This window comes from Pezoporus wallicus, unplaced genomic scaffold (genome assembly GCF_028554395.1).
Source record: "Pezoporus wallicus isolate ANWC-B61680 ecotype Strahan unplaced genomic scaffold, APGP_CSIRO_Pwel_v1 contig_3365, whole genome shotgun sequence".
Classification (NCBI taxonomy): Eukaryota; Metazoa; Chordata; class Aves; order Psittaciformes; family Psittacidae; genus Pezoporus; species Pezoporus wallicus.
Window position 1 is genome coordinate 5,785,632 of NW_026640883.1, and position 19,352 is coordinate 5,804,983.

At 37.4% G+C, this 19,352-nt stretch overlaps 1 protein-coding gene across 3 annotated transcripts in view; it reads right to left on the reverse strand.

The window, feature by feature from the left end:
* NRAP (nebulin related anchoring protein) overlaps positions 1-19,352 on the reverse strand; it is a 49,222-nt gene that overhangs the window by 15,523 nt on the left and 14,347 nt on the right. For 2 of the 3 annotated variants that reach the window (XM_057420952.1, XM_057420951.1), the window contains exons 12-28: positions 18,361-18,465; positions 17,466-17,573; positions 16,661-16,765; positions 15,659-15,757; positions 15,061-15,165; positions 14,178-14,285; positions 13,276-13,377; positions 12,621-12,818; positions 12,284-12,388; positions 9,852-9,950; positions 7,796-7,900; positions 7,215-7,322; positions 6,272-6,583; positions 5,004-5,108; positions 2,745-2,843; positions 826-930; positions 350-457 (exon numbers count right to left, since the gene is read on the reverse strand). In XM_057420952.1, the coding sequence (XP_057276935.1) occupies positions 350-457; positions 826-930; positions 2,745-2,843; positions 5,004-5,108; positions 6,272-6,583; positions 7,215-7,322; positions 7,796-7,900; positions 9,852-9,950; positions 12,284-12,388; positions 12,621-12,818; positions 13,276-13,377; positions 14,178-14,285; positions 15,061-15,165; positions 15,659-15,757; positions 16,661-16,765; positions 17,466-17,573; positions 18,361-18,465 (2,076 nt within the window). The remainder of the gene's footprint in view (positions 1-349; positions 458-825; positions 931-2,744; positions 2,844-5,003; positions 5,109-6,271; positions 6,584-7,214; positions 7,323-7,795; positions 7,901-9,851; positions 9,951-12,283; positions 12,389-12,620; positions 12,819-13,275; positions 13,378-14,177; positions 14,286-15,060; positions 15,166-15,658; positions 15,758-16,660; positions 16,766-17,465; positions 17,574-18,360; positions 18,466-19,352) is intronic. The other variant, XM_057420953.1, reaches the window with a different exon arrangement.

The following is a 19,352-nucleotide window of genomic DNA, read 5'->3' on the forward strand; positions in this document are numbered from 1 at the left end:
CCCTGAAGAGTAGAACTTCCTGAATAAGCAATCTCTTCCAAAGCTTGCCTAGCTAACAGTGGCTGACAGCCCCTGAAAAATCCCTGTGATTGTCCAGTCACAGCAGATAAGTTAGTCAACTTTTGCTAGGGGATGTTTGCTTTTGCAAACCTTCCTTTGCTTAGTTACCAGTAACGCTTCATTGTGGTTGCACATTCAAAAGCACAACTAACTAGACCAAGGCCACATGTCTCCCAGATGTAGAGTTATCAGGACATGCTGTTTCCATCAAGTGTCACTCAGCAGGGCAGAAACAGTCTGGAGTGACTGACATATCCTACTGGACAATATCAGCAGTAAGTTCACATACATCACTTATGATTTCACCCGAAGCCTTTGCTGCCTGGAAGGGAATGGCATCAAGTTTCAGTTGATAGCCACCATCTTTCATCTTTTGCCAGGACTCCTTATAGCGAATCTAGGAAATACAGAACGGATATAAAGAAGAGTTGCTGTTCAGACGGTTGATAACAGCAATGCTATTGCTATCCTAGCAATGTTACCACATTAGTTTCATTCTACTCCAACACAGAGGGCTAACATAAATGATCAATATACAACAGGAATAGTCACATTAAAAATGTCCATTATAAAAATTAAGATTTGTTCTTAATCTAAGTTAAGAGAAGTTTGATTTCTCATATTACTTCAGAAACCTTTAGACCATAGAATGATCATATACTAGGGAAAGGAAAGAAACTTAGTTTGGTTTCCTGTGAAAGACTAACAGCAAAGCACTATCAACTTTTTCACTTCCCTTTAAAATATTAAAGGTCAGATTTATACCTCACTGATATTCATAGCATTTAATTTGGCCTGAAGGATTTCAGGAAGATCTGTTGTGGGTGTATACCGATGCTTAACACTCTCTCCATGCTCCTTGTACAGCCTCTGCAAGTAGAGATGAATTTCAGTAGCAAGTACTTACATGCATATTGTTCACAGACAAAAACATTGACAAATAGGTCTATGGAAAGCAAAGACTAAAAAAAAGTGACAGCAGCATTAACAGATAAAGGCAAATTTATCAGTCAAAAAGTATTCAAAAAGCTTTGAGTCTGATTCACCTATCAGCTAGAGTCTGCTAGAGAGGGACTCCTTTGAGTGTATAAACCAATAGATAGGAAAATTCAGATATCTGAATACTAATTTGATAAGACTTCCAACATACATGAATAGGGAGAAGGAGCATAAACAACAGCTGTTAAGGATGTACAGCCATAAGTGGCCTACGAAAACTCTGAAATTCCACAGAAACATGGGGAGTTGAAGTTCCCCAAACACATCTCTCCAAAGTTGTTAATTTTTAGCAGATAAATATAATGGTAATTAGCTGTGCAAGTACTCCAAATTTAGTTCCAGAGCTAGTTGCAAGGGGGTGCTCAACAGTCAACAGCAGGAGAATAAAAATACTCAGAATGGTGAGTGATCCCATCATAAAACAGGTGTTTATATGAGCTATTCATATCAGTTCTTGGAGGAAGAATATAGGGTTGGCCCAGGACTAGCTAGCTTTTGGATGTCTGCAGACAGATGAGAGGAGTTCTACGCAGTTAACTGGAACTTCCCCTAAACTGGCTATGCACGGTTCACCTCTTTCACATTATCTCTCTTTCCCAGTTTAGTTTCTTCTTACACTGACACCATAATTTCAGATGAGCACACATCACCACTATTTGATTTGCCCTTAGATATGACCCATGTCTTGACCACCTGACTTGCCATTCCCAGGCTGTAATTTCTGCGTGAAGGTTTGAAATCAGAATGAAACTCTCCATTTCACCCTGCTGCCACTTTCTTTAGCAAGTAGACCCACTTCTATTACAACTCCAGAAGAGGAAAATTAATGAGAACTCCATGTGTGAAGTAGAGCAGCAGACTGATTTTGACTGTGGCACAGCAGAACAAAATGACTTATATTTATCCTGCCTGAGATGTAAGCCTTTTGGATCTTATTAATTACACCAAAGGCATAGACACTGTAAGTATTACAATAGCATGTGTTTTACACAAAGTCTTTCATCTTCTTCTTCACTTTAAAAATATCTATTTTCAAAATAAAACATCCTCTCATGTTTGAAACTTGTCTTTTTTGAGTGACTTTTGCTTACTATTCACTTCTGCATTATCCCAGTTAAGTCTACAATATTTTTAAATCGCTCTTCTATTAAAAATAAACATGTTTAAACACCAAACAGCCTCAATTCTTCTCTTTCAGGTTTCCCCTCCTGGATTTCTCTCTCAGCGGGATGACAGCTTGAAATTATTTATTTTTATTTCCTTGTCATGCTGCCTTACATTTTGTTTTGAAAGAACATGCAGAAACTGAAATCTGAAAGATCTGTTTGAAAAGGGGAAAGGACCCCAAATGTGTTCTTCCTCAATGAATTTCAAGAGACCAAAAGACTCTGAAGAGCCAAAGGTCAGTCTTACTTTTAAATTTTACTTCTGGAAAAAAAAAGCCAATTGGACAGAAAGCCCTTTTTTTACATGAAACTCCCATTCATTTTACTGGCATCTCTATGACTTCCCATTCCAAGTTAGAAGCATGCTTTTTGTGAGATGCACCGCACCAGAACACAGAAGTTTCATGGTTCCCAAGGATAATCTCAGAGAAAGAAAGAGAGAGAAAGCCAGTGCTTCAATCGGGTCGTTCAAAGAGGATACCACTCTTATAATCATAATGTATATACATTATAACTTACATCCACAGCCTGGTTATAACTAATTCTAGCCTGGATCATCTCAGGAGTGTCTTTAATACTGGTAAACTTCAAAGCATATGGATGCTGACGGTACTTCTTCTGTTGAGCAGAAAAAGATCAAAGCTGTGAATTTTGTGCTGCTCTTTCATGCTATTTGAAAGAGAAAAATCATAGGTTGCTGGAGATTAGAGTGAATTTGTGAACATAATTATTATTCCTCTTTCCTCAGCTTTATGTCCTAGGTACCTTCAGATTAATATTTGTTTCAATTTAACAATAACCTTTTGCCGATTAATATTAAAGTATTTCTCCCTAAATATAAGGAAAACATTTCAAAATTGGATTTTGCCTACCTAAGTTCTCCAGAACTCAGGATTTTAAAATCTTTTTCAGATTATTTCAAATACAGTATGACTGATTATATTTTTTATTGACAGTTTCTTTAAGCAAGTGATCATATACATTTGTAGTGCGTTAATAATGGCAACCATTTAATTTACTGTTCCAGGGTTTAGGTTTCCTCCTTACATTTACAGCAAATCTGTGCAGCCATTAACACTATGCCTAATTGTTTTGGTGTATCTTCTAGATAATTATATTAATTCTGCTTGCTTGAAAGGACCCATAGTAGTTTCTGAGAGATCTTGTTATACGTACATAATTAAGATGAAGGCTGTTTGATGGCAAAATGTCACTTTTTCTACATGGCCAGGTCTCTAAATGCTTCCCTTCCTGCGTTAGCTGTCCTAAACCCATCAATACTCTTATCTCTTCTCCAAATAGCGCATACTGAATTTTCCCAATGCCTGTGATGAACTCCCAAGTCAATAAATGTGTTCATAAGTCCTCTGGAAATTGTTTCTATCTCAGTGTTTGAGTCTAAAGGCATGTCATCCTTTACATTGAGCTATGATCCACAGAAGATTATCTATCTGAGGTAACATCTTGATTCTTTGGGAACTCAAAATACCCATAAACCACATTAACTCTTCCAAGGTATTACAAGCTTATGAGCAATGTTTCATTTCAGAAAGCAATCCCTTAAAAATGAGCAATCCTTCTAAGTTTAACTGGGGACAAAAGTGGTTTATTCTTAATTCTGATCAGATTTAGAGACAAACAAGAGTTGACCAGAACATGTCTACACAAAACTTAGATATATTCTGGCAATTGCTTTTTAGCAGTACTACAAGTGCTAGTCACTGTGTGTATGTAAGAAAGGAGGAGGCTCGTAGCCATCTAAAATTATTTGGCACTCACAAAAAGGTTAAGATGGACAACCTAGCAGGTCATATTTCTACCTGGAAGTTTTCACTACTATAACATTAAAATCGTATACCTCTACAGATTCAGAGTTACTATTCCAGCCAGCATTGCTGTACTAGCTTTTATGAATCTACCTTGCTTGACACTAGCTGAGAATCAAATTTATTGTGCCTAAAAACCCCATCATTCTTCACTGTATGTGATTACATGGGAAAAAAAATTGTGTTTGCAATCAGCAGATGTGAAAGGATGACCACATTTTCCAAGCCACTACACTAGTGGCTATACTGTTATTCTCACTGAGTGAATGGACAGATGATTCCTGCATTACCCATGGTTATCTAAAAAATCACAGGATTCAGTCTCCTACTGCAGCGCATTCGGACAGTAGGACTTCCTATAAGACAACAGAAACAGAATACTATGGACCTTTTAACCATTTCCATCAGCCCTTAGAAAGTCTCATGGGACTGGTACGAAGGATTCTAGAGTTTGCCTTATCCTATAAGTCATATTAGTTATAAGGAGAAATAAGGATGAAAACTACTTGGGCCGATAGATAGCTACAGACAGAGATATCTATATGAATATCAATAGCTAGCATGAATATATATGAAAAAGGAACAAGAAGGAACGTGTATCTGTTACAAAAGAAGGTCCTGGGTCCAATGACTGGATCTTTTCATCATCTCTACTGTTTTGCTTCATTAAAAAGGTAGGCTAGTGGGTATCAATTGAGCACTGTTTGATTGCCATTATTATTCATAATATCATTTGTCACCTACTTTGTTTTTGCAAAGGCTATATGGACTCCTACTGGTGTGTGTTTGGTATCTGGTTTCCCTCTAATTACCAGTCCTATCCCTGGTTTTGAGGGCTTTCATGTGCTGTGCCTTTTTCTTTCCCCTTTGAGTGGAAATTATTTTAATTTTATACAGACATTTTGCACGCATTATGCAGCAAATTCTGTTACATGCTGTCATGAAATCTCACCTCACTAATGAGTTCTCTTGCCTTCTTAGCCTGCTCCACATTTAATGACCCAGTGGCTATCCATCCAGCTCCTTTCATCCAGTTCAAATCTGCTCTGTATCGGTTCTGACAAAGAAAAAGAAAAAACACTATTGTTGGTGTTCATACACTTAAAATGCCATTAAAGGATTCAGACATCTCAGGGACAACAACCAAGTCAAATTAGTGCCTGCTTTTGTTTTATTCACTATTGTACAGTTGCAAGGGAAGCAAAAAATAAAATTCAGAATGAAATATAAGTATCAGGACTTGCCAGCTCTTGTGCAGTATGCTGCACAAGGTAGTTTTTAGAAGTGGTCTACACTTTACTGTCATTTGTAATTTTTAACCTCATGTGGCAAAAACTTCAGTTTTATTGCGCACAGTGCACTGTTTAAAACATCATTAATGATTTGCAATGAGAAGAAAATGATATTTAGTATTTCCCAATCCCTATCATTTTGTTAAACCGGAGGGAAAGCATCTAGTTTTTCACTTTCCACGTGTTTCTAAGGAGGAAGTGTACAGGAGTATTTCTCATTTTCCTCACGAAATCTCTCCTACCAACAGTCTACTGAATTCCAAAAATCTTATACAAGTACTAGAGCCACCTTTCTCAAAGAAGCCAGATGGGTTTCAGTGGTTATACCTCAACAAGACCTGTACAGATACCTAACTTAGTCCCCTTGAAATGTTCTAACTTAAAACCTCAGAATGTAAGGTCTAACTTAGAGTAACCATTTACAGTATTAGACAGTTTAGCTGATGGTTACAGCTGAGCATGTAACCTGTATGAAATTTTATCACCAATTTTATCACTATACATTATTTAACCACCCTGCATATTAGGTAAAAAAAATTAATGTACATCATATACAAACCCTACTGTTTTATTAACATTTGAAGTAGACTTTGAAGAAGCGTAAGGTGTCCCTGCCCACGGCAGGGGGGTTGGAACTAGATGATCTTAAGGTCCTTTCCAACCCTAACGATTCTATGATTCTAAGAAGCCATGATCATAAAACAGGATCATAATTCTCCTCAAAACTGCACACCTTTTGCACTACATATATCTTTTGAGCAAATACATGGTTAATATTTACCAGTTTAATATTAACTGCTTAATAGTTGAAATATTAGGTGCATAAATATTGTGGCATTACAAGCATAAATATCTGAATAAACTCAGCCCTAAGTGTCTGCATGGGTTGAATGAAGGACCACTGAAATATATTAAGAGCAGGACTTACGTCACTCTGCAATCCATAGGCCCATTTGGCCCATGCCACTTTCATGTCAGTAGGCAGGGCTGTGTAGTGATGGAGAGCTGTCCTGTACCCTTTATCTGTGGCCAGATTCTGAGCCTTTTTGGCATGGACAAGGTTAACCATATCCATGGAGACATGGAACTGATTCTTTGTGTCCTCAAATCCCTTCCTGTACTCCAGATCACTCTGCAACTTTGACATTTGAAGGGAATGAGCCATCTGTGAATCTTCCTCCACAGCCTTTACTCCAACCAGCTTACCCTTCATCTTCTCATAACCTTCCTTATATTTAATCTGTGAAGAAAAAAAATAGACCACAAGTTATTGATCTAAGTTGCCAAACTGACAGCTCTGCTAGCAGTAAAGCAATGGTCTATCAGTACTGTGACATGCTCAGTCCTTGACACAAGCAACTAAGAAGTCCGTTTGTAAAAAAGAACTGTAATGATTTAGAAATTAGTAAGTGTTTGTAAAGAATAAACCCTTTCTCAATAATAATATGTTCACAAAAAGCTTTAAGAACTCTTTTCTTTTTGTTTCTTTCTAGGAAAAACAACATTCTCTACGCACTGAGGTCAGAAAGTTCATTTGGGAATTTTCTGGCCAAGCATAGATGTACTAAGTTATGATGTTTCACAGGAGATTTCCACTTCATTTTGAGTTCTAAAATTCACCCTCAGGTCAAAATGAGAATAGAAAACCACAGTCAGCATGCGGGGGAAAACTCCTGAATTGCTCACAGCAAGCCTTCTGACTAATTACAGAATGCCAATCACCCAGTCAACTCCTGCATTGCTCCTTAGCACAAATCAATTGAGGGTGGCTTAGGGCACTGAGACATATGTGACACATCCCAACACTCTGGTAGCAACCTGGATTGTCAGCTGTCCTGTAAAGAAAGAAGGCTGATGGAGTCCATACTCACATCACTTGCCAGATCCCTCTTTGCCTTAGCTGTCAAGAATGACAAAGCATCCAGATGAAGCATGAATCCTTTTTCCTTCTGCTTCTCCCAGCTACTCTTGTAGAGTTTCTAAAGAGATGACAATAACACAGACTCTTTATTATTATCAATATATTCTGTTTGTTCTATAGTCACAGTGAAAGCTCTCAAATAACATCAGACCAGCAAGCACTCCATGTCCAGCAACCATATATTTAAAGAAGAGATATGGTGTCTTCACTGACATAATGTAACTGGATACTGTGGGTACTGTAACCCCATTATCTCACTGCTTCCAGTGAAATTGTCAGTATGCCATTCATCTGGAAGCATGTGGAAAATACACAGCTTCAAACTCCAAAGGTGACAAGTCTTCAGAACAGCAGATGTGACTAGTATTTAATTAAGAGAAAGTAATTAAATTTAGATATAAAGTTTTTATAGCTAAAACATTTGGATCTTTACAGAGAAAAAAAATCTAACTTTCACCAACAGAACAAACATTACAACAGCAGCTGTAACTATTCACAGGAGTTAAACCAAATCTATATCTTACACAGTACCTCACTGATATTGGCAGCATTTGCTTTGGCCAGCAGAAAGACGGGATCATCTTTGCTGATGGTGTACTGATGAAGATATTGCTCTTTTCCTGACCTGTAGGCAACCTGTCCACAGAAAGCAAAGCATGGTTTAACAAGCAGTAGTCCACATTTAATACTGAAGGAATATTGATTAAAACACCCCAAATATTATGGGATTTGTTAGGGTTAATTTATTTGGTGACTTTAGCATCATGACTTTTTTTGCAAATATGAATTTAAAAGCTGACCCACAGAGTCGGGTTGACCAATTATTCATGGAAGCAGTGAAACAAAATATGTATCATGATACTTTAATTCTCTTTCCTAAAGTTAGCTACTTAATGGACTATAAAGCTGTCAGCAATTCATAGTCTGTACAAAATGTATGCAAGAATACTTTCATCCAATATTAAACTGCAGCTACTTTTTGGGTAGTCTTTAATAGGGCACAGAAATAGTGAATTTTAGGCATGAAATGAAGAACACCATGCAACTGAATCTGCAGAAAAAGTTTGTGACCTAAATGTAATTGCTGACATAATACTCCAGTGAGGACTAACGTTCCAACTTTGAATGAAAATATCAAGGACCTTTTTATGATCCAAGCAGCAAACATCTCCATTTTATATCCCAGAGCAACATCAACAGAGAAATAAACTACTGTTTCAGAAGGCCATGAAGCTGTTGGAGGAGCTGTTGAAAAGATGCAAAAAGATGCCCATTTCACAAAGCGTTGTATTTCTTACATCTCAAAGAAAGGGGGGTAAGAAATGTCCCTACTATAAAGATCTAAATCCATGGCTACTATTCGGACTTACACACACACAAAGAAAGGCAGTGTTGTCCAGTACACAGGAGATAAATAATGGGAGTCAGGAGACCAGTGTTCTCCTCTGATTCAATCTGGTGTCATATTTGAGACACACAATGCTCACCCAACTAAGTGCTGTGTTTTTACTGATGTAGAAGATCAAAAAAAGGAAACATGGTAGCTGCCTGAAAAGGACTACTCAAGAAGCAGTAATGCTTCATTCACATAACAGCCGAGAAGCTGACAGCATCTTCATTTCAAGGTACAACATATGAAATGTAACTTTAAAAAGGCCTGTCAAGTCACTACTGTTCCAAAATTAGTTGGCCAGCAATTATAACAACAGGTTCCTCTCCTTTTGGAAACTTACAAGTCAGTTCCTGTCATCTAAGTCCTGCCAGGGAGCTCTGAAGTACCATCTCAGCCCTGAAGTAGTCAGGCAGTTGCACATCTGACCATTGTAGGTCCCTTCATACTGAAATATCCTATCCTATCCCACCTGCCAGTGTGGCCCACCCCAAGAAAGAATAGGGAGTATTCTGAAGGCACTCAGTTGGGAAAATATGGCTATTTGAGCATTCTACTAAATCACAGAATTACAGAATCAAAAAGTAAAGTACTTCAGTAAAATAAGTAAAGCACTTTAACAGCCACAGCTGAAGAATGTGTTGTCTAACAAGGCTGATATAACCTGAGGTAGTCTGACAGGGCCCTCAGTGGAGAGAAACACAGAGCCTGGGATGAATGTGCATCAGTCCCTGAGCTAATGTCTACCTTGCTTTGAAGCATTGCCTGAGGATCAGTTAGGAATACTGTGATTCTCCTACAGCTTCCATCCTCACTTTTGCTACTTCATGGATAACCAGTTTTCATGCAGATAACATTAATGCCTCAGGAATAGCCAGGTATCCTCTCATGAATGAATTTCAGCCATACTTAAATTCAGCCTATCACCAAGACTGCCTTGCAGAGGCATCCCCAGCCTTTGACATCATTCATGAGAAGCCTTGCTTGTCCATTTCCACTCCCACTGGCATTTGATTTTTGTTGTTATTGTTCTAGTTCAGAGAATTTAATGAGAGAATTCATCAAAGAAATAAAAACTCTTGAAAATAAATCCAAGAAATTTCACATTTTCTTCCACCCACCACCCCAGTGTTTGTATCTCAGGAATGACCACATTATAAGTTACTTGCAAAGAGACAAATTCAGTCAAGGACTCACATCACTTTGCAGTTCCTGGCTTTTCTTGGCATGCTTGATCTGAGAACTGTCAGCCACACTGGTGAACTTCAGAGCATCAGCCTTCTGTCTGTACTTTTTCTGCATCAAATTACAGCAGGTTACGCAAAAGTTTCGACAATATTTACATTCCCAAGAAAAATGTAGCACTTTCAAAAAATACATGACTGATAGAGCCAAAGTTCCCCTGTAAATTCCAAGACAATTTTAGCAAGGTATCAACAACATAAGATTCCAAATACTACCCAGTATTGTATACTTTATATATATTGTACTGTTATATTACTGTATATAGCTACTAGTATTTCCAAGGTGAGAAGGGTAGTGCAAGAATATTGCAAATGTACTGTTGCTGACACTGCAAGCATGGACACTCTTTGGTGCCAGATGTACAAGCTAAATTTCTTACAAGATCTAGGTTGCACACCAACCAGTGAGTATCCTTCACAAACCTGGTGCGGCAAGTCAGGACCCAAGAGAGCTCATAAGCTACAGGATCAATATTGCCATCTTGTTTTCTTATGTGAGACCTCTGAAGCATATGCATGAGTTATCAAAATCACTGAACATGTTACTGAGGTATTTTTAAGTTGCTAACATACTTCTAAATTATCAATTAAATTAGAAGGGGCAATTTCAGTGTCCTGAAGGTAACTTAAATTCAGAATCTTCCCCCATCTCCCAGCTCTTTTCAAAGCAGAGCTCAGTGCAGACACTGCAGTCAAGCCTTCCTGGGAGCAACGGCTGTGAGAGGACTCCACAAGGCTCAAGTCTTGGATGTGGGGAAGACAAATTGTGCTTCATTCATCTTCTGGCACCAATACCTATATAAGATTTATTTGAATGGACAAATTTGCATAGAGACTAATGTTTCTACTTTGGTAAACAAGATTGCCCTTACCTTTATCCCATCTTACTTTTTGTTTTATATTTGAAACACACGTAAGTGAATGGAAAACTTCCACTAACTTCATCAGGCTTTGGATCAGGCCTGTTTTGTATCAGTGCCTCTGCCTCAGTCTTCTGTATCACTCATTTGAGAGCAAGCTAAGTATTTCTCTCTATCTTTGAGACAGTAGAAGGAAATTCAGCACCTTATTTCAAGACCACAGTATGATAGGGGAGATCAAGCATATTTCTTGTATACTTTAGTCAAATTCTTATTCTAACAGTTCAACCATGAAGTGGGGCATTCCACCTAGGAAGGGCGTAAATGCATTTTTTCATTATCTGGCATTTCAGTAGAGAAATCCTTCTGTTTGAACTGATGGGTGAACAGATCAATTTATGCTGTGTCTCTGCTATGGGAACACAAAATAGAAGTTAAAAAAGCATGCAGCACTTCAAAGAGGTGCTCATCCCTTTATTTTAGGAACCTGGAAGGAAGGGAGGCAGATTAAAAACAGCATGTTTTGTCACATTGCATGGAACACAATATAGTGACATTCTGCAAAGAAATGACAAAATGCCAGGCTCTGCATGGCAATAGAGATCTCTAAAATACTATCCACCAGTCTCCAGTTCAGGTGACTGTCAGCCATCTCTTGGCCTTATGCAGCACTAGAATGAAAAGGCAGATCATTATGGATTAAATATTTGTGGAAGTGATTATTACCACAGCACACGACAGCAGCAGATGTCAGTCTATCCCTAGCAAGACAGTAGATCTGAGAGTAGCTGCTCTTCTTCTGTTTCTCAGATGTATTTTTTCCCCTCGCAGGAGTAGTGAGAGGATGTCAGAGACCCAATGTATTAAAGAGTGTGATCTCCAGTAACTAACTGGCTTCTGTTCCTTCCCCCAGCCTTAAGTGGAATTTTATCCTTCTTGTCAAACTTCCCCTAATGTATTCTTCTATATGTCCTCTAGTTTTCCTAGCTCTAGTGAGATGATTGAACCATAGCTAAGCAGCTGAGGAAGTGTACTTCCAGAAGGCTAACGGCAGTGCAAAACCAAGTGAAAGCAATGAAAAGTAGCACAAGCTGAAGCTGCCAATAAAGTCATATCCTTTATTTGCCAAAAAGCAAGGAAACTCCACACATGGCTAACAAACATCCGATTTTTCAACACTGCTCCTTAAAACTCTATGCACTTCCTGTAGCACATGTCATAGAAACTCTAAATCCTTCCAATGCCACTCTGCAAAATGAGCAGGTGAATGAATAGAAGTGGAAGCACAATTATGGGCTCTTCTGCCTCACAAACTTGACACAATAATCATATAATGGGAAACATATTTTTAACCTCTAACCTAGGATCTCCTAAACTGTCGAAAAACTAAATGACATCCATCAGTTCTTCCATTTCTCAGGTTTTCCATATTAGGAATTACTTACCTATTCCACATAATCTAGTGGAATAAGTGCACGTAAACCTTTGAGTAAACAACAGACAGAAGCCTGAGTACTTTTCTTACCTCACTGACCAAATCTCCTGCTTTTTTGGCTTGTTGTATATTAAGACTTCCTTCTGTGATACACCCAGCTCCTTTCATCCACATCAGATCTAACCTATATCGAAGCTGTAGAGGAAAATGACATTTATTGGCATGTGGAACACATGTAAAATTTTTGCATGTGAACATTTGCACCCTTTCCAGTTTCAAAGGCATTGCAAAGACATATAAAATAAGTCATCGTGTAATCAAACAGCATTGTATGAATGAGAATTAATGTCAAACTTAAAAAGTCTATAAACATTCATGCTGCTTATAATTAGCTTAACTCAGTTAAGCTGAGTATACATCATCTTACATCACTTTGGAGACCATAGGCCTTCTTTGCCCATTTTGTCTTCATGTCTTCTGGAACCACTGTGTATTCATGCAGTCTCTTTCGATAATCTAAGTCACTAGCAAGCTCCTGGGCCTTCTTAGCATGTCTCAGGTTTATCATATCCATAGGCAGATGGAAATGGGTCTTACTCTCCTCAAAATCTTTTTTGTAGGCAATCTAGAAATAGAAGAAATGAAAACAAGTTGTCTGCACCAGTGCACTGCAAAGTCAAAGCTATCTTAAATTTCCACTTTTGTTTGAGTCCTATAAGGGATCCACAAAACAGATGGCAAACTCTGGAAACATCTTCTCTATTATAGTACATATGACTTTTAAAAAAACTTTAATCTGCTTTAAAGTTCCACGTAGAAGTGTTTATACTAGGGGTTTTATAGGATGTTATTTTCCTGCCCCAAAATAAGGACAGCACCAGCTCAAAATTCCCTAAGAGAACAAAAATACTGTGCAAGCATTGCAGAGCCACAGACAGAGGAAGGAAACCAACCTTTGTCTTGTTAAAAGTTTCCAAGAATTTCTTATAGTGAAAGCAGTAACAGTGGTAGATTGCATACTGTTGCTGAAAGATTCACAATTATGAATAACACCTTCTGACTCAGAGAAATAAATAATTTACCTCACTACTCATCTTGGCCACCTTCAGAGAGTGTAAAAGTCTCGAATCTTTGGCTCCAATTGCTTTTCCTTTTGTTTTTTCATATTCTTCTTTATATTTAATCTGTAAAAAAAAAATAGTTTCAGTCAAAGAATGTTTCCAATTACCTAAAAGATAAGTAATATGGTTTTCACTGGCATTTTGGATGGTCAAAATTTAGAACGGTTTAGTCTGATTCTCACGCTGTCACTTCAGATTTCCCAGGCTTTCTAAGAAACTCCCAAAGTGCAAGGTTGGTCTCATTTATGTTGCCTTTAACTTAATTCCTTCAGGCTCATTCCTATGAGGTGGATATACTTATAAGCTGATTAGCTAAATTATTTGGTTTTTAAAGCAAAAGATAAAGAATCAATCAAGTAAAAACAAGCAAGGAATGAAAAATTTTATTTTCTTAATGAGGTGGGATTTTGGAATCACCATCATTGCCAAACACTTCCCACTTGCAGAAGAAGTTTATTCTTTTTTTGCCTCTCCACAGGCATGAGATAAGTTGTTTAAAAAGTGTTTGGAAATTTTTTTAGATACATGTATTTATGTTAAAGCAGCAAACTAAAGAAACATGCATTCCCTTTGCAGGTGATGATAACATCATTTTTGAGGCTTTAAACAATTCAAAACACTGAATTTTACTAAAGGGGTTTGTTTTGCTTCCTTCTGTACACTTGTATTTAGAAAAAAACAATTTTCAGAGAGTGAAGTTTCATAGCAGTCTGAGCAAGTTTCCAACTGTTCACCAGCCATTGAGAAAGATGGACAGCCAAATGTAGGACTTTAAAATTCAGATGAAGTGAGTTAAGCTCCATTTCCCTGTTCTATAACAACTTATATAAAGAATAATTCCTAGGTAATTAAATATAACATACATCACTGGCAAGATCCCTTGAAGCTTTGGCAGCAAGTAGAGGCAGAGAATCAAGTTTCATTACAAAACCCTGGCCCTTACTCTTCTCCCAGCCTTCTTTGTACTTAATCTGAGAAAAGAAAGACAGCAACATGTTACTAGCATCTAACAATGAGCATGCATCCCAGCACATTACAGCCACAGAGTGTTGCTCCATAAGACTCCACTAATGCAACTCAAATAAAACTTAGGGGAAAAACAGTTATGAACACTTGCAGTAATGCCAACTCACAACCACGAGAAATTATGAAACTGTTTCAAAAATAACAGTTACACCAGTAATAAGACTGGAGGTTTTGTACTTCTTTGTCTTGTTGAGCTTTTTTCCCTCCAAAACTACCTACAACAATGGAGGCCTGAAAAAAAAACTTTAAAAATGAAATAGAATTTAAACTTTTCCTGTAAGTTCTTGATTTTAACACCCAGGTGTCAAAGTAAATCAATGTATATTGTCATGAATTCTGAATGGCAGCAAGAGTGAGCTTGATCCAAGTTCACTGAAGTCACTGTGTTTCTTCCCACTGACTTCAGTAAGCTTCAAGTTATCATAACTACGCAAATGTTGCTTTTGCTTCTTCATATAAATACCACCTCAGTGGTATTGTGAAGTTGTGAAGTGAACACTGATTTACTAAACAAAGTCAAATTGTCTGAAAAAGTCTAGTGGTTTCACTGTACTTGAGATAGTATCTCTACCTACACCAGAATATCTATACCACGTTTCATGCTGTTTAGTGAAGACCAAAGATAAATGATAAATGCTTCCAGAAATAGTATCATCATTTCTATATTCATTTCTATTAACAGCATCATGAGTAACAACACTTCCACACCATGTGACTTACCTCACTGTATAACTCAGCATTTGCTTTCGCTTTGACTAACTGAGGTACATCCTGAGGTAGAGTGTAGTTTGTTTTTGTCTTCTCATACTGGGCTCGGTAGTTCAGCTGCCATATATTGAAAAAGTCAACAACAAACTCAGTTATTTTTAACTTACCCAAAATATGAGTTAGATTAATTAACTGCCCTTAAATTTCAGGCTATTAGTGCTATGTTGTAGATACACTTGTAGATATGGCTGACATAAATATGAGGGCAATAAGGCAATTGTAACTTTTACTTAGGTAGTAGGAAGTAGATTAAATATTCTATAAATAGAATAGTTACTGATTATCTGTAAGTAGAAAATATCAAAAACATGCATCAATAAATACACAGAAGAAAAACTAATACAAATATCAAAATGGAGGAAAATATAACGTCTACTGGTATGCTTCCCACATTTTTTGAAAGGATTTAACTCAATTTTTATCCTTGTTTTGGTTGTAAATCTGTAGATGAACTATCAAGAATAAAAACACATGAATGCTACAAGAGATATGAAATAGAACTATCTCATAATTGTAACAAACAATGGTGGTTAATGATGACAGAACTTACATCACTGAGCTGCTGCGCATTTATTTTGGCTTGAGCGATTTGTGGAGTGCTGGCAACAGAGCTGTACTTCAGCTTGTCTATGCTTTGCCTGTAGTTTACCTAATTTAAGATAAAATAAAAAGATTTAATAAAGGAAGAAATGGCCAGACCAGAAAATGAGAGAATGAGTAGACAAAGGTTTATTAGCTAATATTCTAGATAAATCATGACTTAAACCATAACTAAGTTGAGGTGAGGAAAACATCAGGATCTCTTGGATGAGATGTGAGTTAATGCTCTAAAAATTTCCTAGTCTAAGATTACAGTTTGTATCTCACTTTGAAAATGAACCTCATTTATAACCCCTCTCCTTCAAAACAACTAATTCTTAAAAAGTTGCAGTTTCAGATGGTCCTCAAAAGCATTCCTATAAAACCAATATTCTTAACCATCACTTGGACTATTTTTATCTTTATCAGGCTGTAGAGCTCATATAACCACAGCAGTACATAAATTTCTTCATATTGTTCCATCAGTAACTCAACCCCAAGCACAGAGGGCACCTCTCTCACACAGATCACAGGTATAAGGAAGGTTATGTGACCAATTTGCTCCTGTTTGTATGTGACCAATTAGTTCCCCTTCAAAGGGGAACACCTATCTTCAGGGAACTCACAAAGGACAAGAAGCCTATTTACGTCTCCTCATCCTTTCATTGCTTGATGCTGCTGATGAAGCTGTCCAGGATGGTGAGATGTTTTGCAACACAAACTAGGGATAGGTCAGAGCTCACTCATTTCACATCAGTGTACAACCTGTGTTGAACTGAAGCCAATGACAGGAGGTGGCAGCACTTTCTATTCCTCTGAGCTCCCTTGACTCCCTGCACTTTTTTTGCTTTAACTTTGTTATCACTAGCTGTTTGCTCCCATGATTAAATCATCATTTGACACATGCAATCTATCACAAGCTCTCCTACAGGGACAGGATGAGCCATGTAAGTCATAGGAAAATATTATTTACATCTTTCAAAGGGACCAACTTCCTTGTTGTCTGATACGAAGGAGTGAGAGTAGCTGGGTAATTGTAGTCAACACCATCATGTTTGTAATCAGACTTATAGGCTATCTGAAACACAGGGAGAAAAAAAAAAAATCATCTTTTTTTTTTAAGCTGTCATTTGCGTGAATAATTATCAGTCAAGAGGAAAGGAGAAACAATAATATTAATATTAAATGCAGAAAACAAAGTAAGTTCAATGTCATGAGTGACAAAGAAAATGAAATTATTTGCATAGTTTAGCCACTAATTGATTCTTTTTCAGCTCCTCAATTAATCCAATGCCAACAGTGGGAGCATTAACTTAACTTCCACCTATGACACATTTCTTTTATCTTTCTGCTTAGTTCTCAAGCTTCTTACAGATTTGTAAATAATATACTTGAAGGAATGGTATGTAATGAAATAGCTTCTTGACTAACCCAGTAAATTAAATTGGAATCCAGAAATCTTCATTAAAGACTGTTTTTTCAGCAGAGGTCTGACCCTGGGGGTGGTGGCAAGAAACCTTCAGCATCCTACTGATGTCAAAGAAAACTGAAGGAGCGCAGTATGTTGCCAGATAACTGAATTTGCTTATTTTAACTTCTTCCACACAGTGAGCTATAAATCAGTACAAAAAGGTTTCTACAATTTCTCCTTTTCTCAACATACCTATCCTTTAGATCCTCAATACAATATGATCTAAAGTTTTTATCAACTTAATACTGGAAAAAAAAAAAAAGATAAGAAAGCAACAGCTATACAAGCGCGATTAATAAAGACTTACATTGCTTGCCAAGCTGCCAACCTTCATGGCATGTAGCATTCGCCTGTCCATGCCAATACCCACATAATGACCTTTCATCTGGTTCTGGTAGGTTTCTTTGTATTTAAGCTGTATAAAACATAGCAAAAATACTCTGATAAAATATACCTATTTTTAATATGAGTTTCCGTATGATACAGCAGTGAAACAAATGATTACAGCTGCGGTCTGCTAGTGTTGCACCATTACAGAAACTTATGAGTCCATCACAACCTTGGTACTTTAATAAACAAAACTTAAAACCCTCTATGAGTTTCCTATTTCACAAGATGCCACTTACATGCTCTTCATATCACCTGGATGCCACATAAAGGAGATACCTCCACATTCTATTGCTGCATATTTTTTTCATCAGAAACAGATACTAGAATTAAATTGCATGGAAGCATTATTTGTACATTAACAAATGAAATTATAAACATCTACCAAAACTGGACCGTTTTGGTGCAGCTTTCATGAAGCCCAGAGGAAGGAATTTGACTAGATAAACCACTCAACCGTCTCATGCATGTGGCAAAAGATTTACTCCTCCTAGATTTCAGAGAACGGTAGGAAGCAGTGTAAAAATTATACTTGAGTATCATGTGGTGCAATTATTAACATTGATTACTTCCACACAGTAAACATGTTCCTCTCTGACATTAACTCTGGTAAAGAATCTTCTGCTTACCTTTCCAGTCAGGAAATGGGTATACAAAATTAAATGAGTAATAATTAGAATAGATAACAGTAACAACTGGCAGCTACTTCCCTAGATTAGCAACCTCTCTTCCATATATTGCAATACTCTTTTCATAATCCTACAAAAATGAGCCCCAGTTATCTGTCAGGATAACATGAGGTACTGGAAACTTACATCACTGGTGAATTTTGAGATCTTGCTCACATTCTTGAATTGTGGAGTATCACAGTAGTTCATGCTGTAGCCTCTGTTATTTTCAAGATCCTTCTTATACTCCACCTTAGTGACAAAAATGCACAAGGGGTAGATACAGTAAAACCTTAACATGCTCTGTCAAGTTCGTACACACACTTTTCATCAGCCAGACCCACTGTTCAGAGATTTTGATACATGGCTTTCATGAGATGGCATATGATAAAAATTAATATGATTTTCATATACTCAGTTCTTGCTTTATAGACAAAAGGTATGCAATAAATTTCATCCATTTGGACCTCAGCAAAGTGTATGAGACAGTGCCATGAGGAAAATCATTAACAAAACTAAGGATCTATGAAGGAATTTTACGGTGAGTGTGGAGTAAATGAAAGCAAAAAAAGCAATGGGTGTTTTCCACCATGAAGGATTGACCAGGGGGAAGCTTACCAGCAGAATTCTCCAGAGTAAGTTTAAATACAGAACTGGTTTAATATTTCCATTAAGTACCTTACTCTGAAGTAGGAATGTTGAGGGTGATATTAAAGGGGGTTGTAATGGAAATATGACTAAATTCAGCAATGTACAGCTTAATGCATGTAGGGGGGAATCATAAAAATTTCAGCTCTAAGAGCTCATCACCTGGAAGGACTAAGAAAGAGAAAACTGTTCATCTGTAGGCTGACCACAGACAGATGGTAAGATGACAAAGTAACACAGCCATCAAAAAGGTAAATGTAGTCCAAGGCGGAAGCAAGAGGAGACTTTTGAGCAGGCACTGGAAAGTGCATGTGCTATGTACCAGGATCCAGCAAGACCTCATCAAGAACTTATGTACTCTTACAGTCATTCCTGTTTAAGGAACACACACTCAGCCTCTAACAGCTGCAATGAAAGACTGTGAGAGAGGAGGAGAATTTGGCTTGCTTAGTCTAGGAAAATAAAGGCAGAGAGAAGAAAATTATATCCGT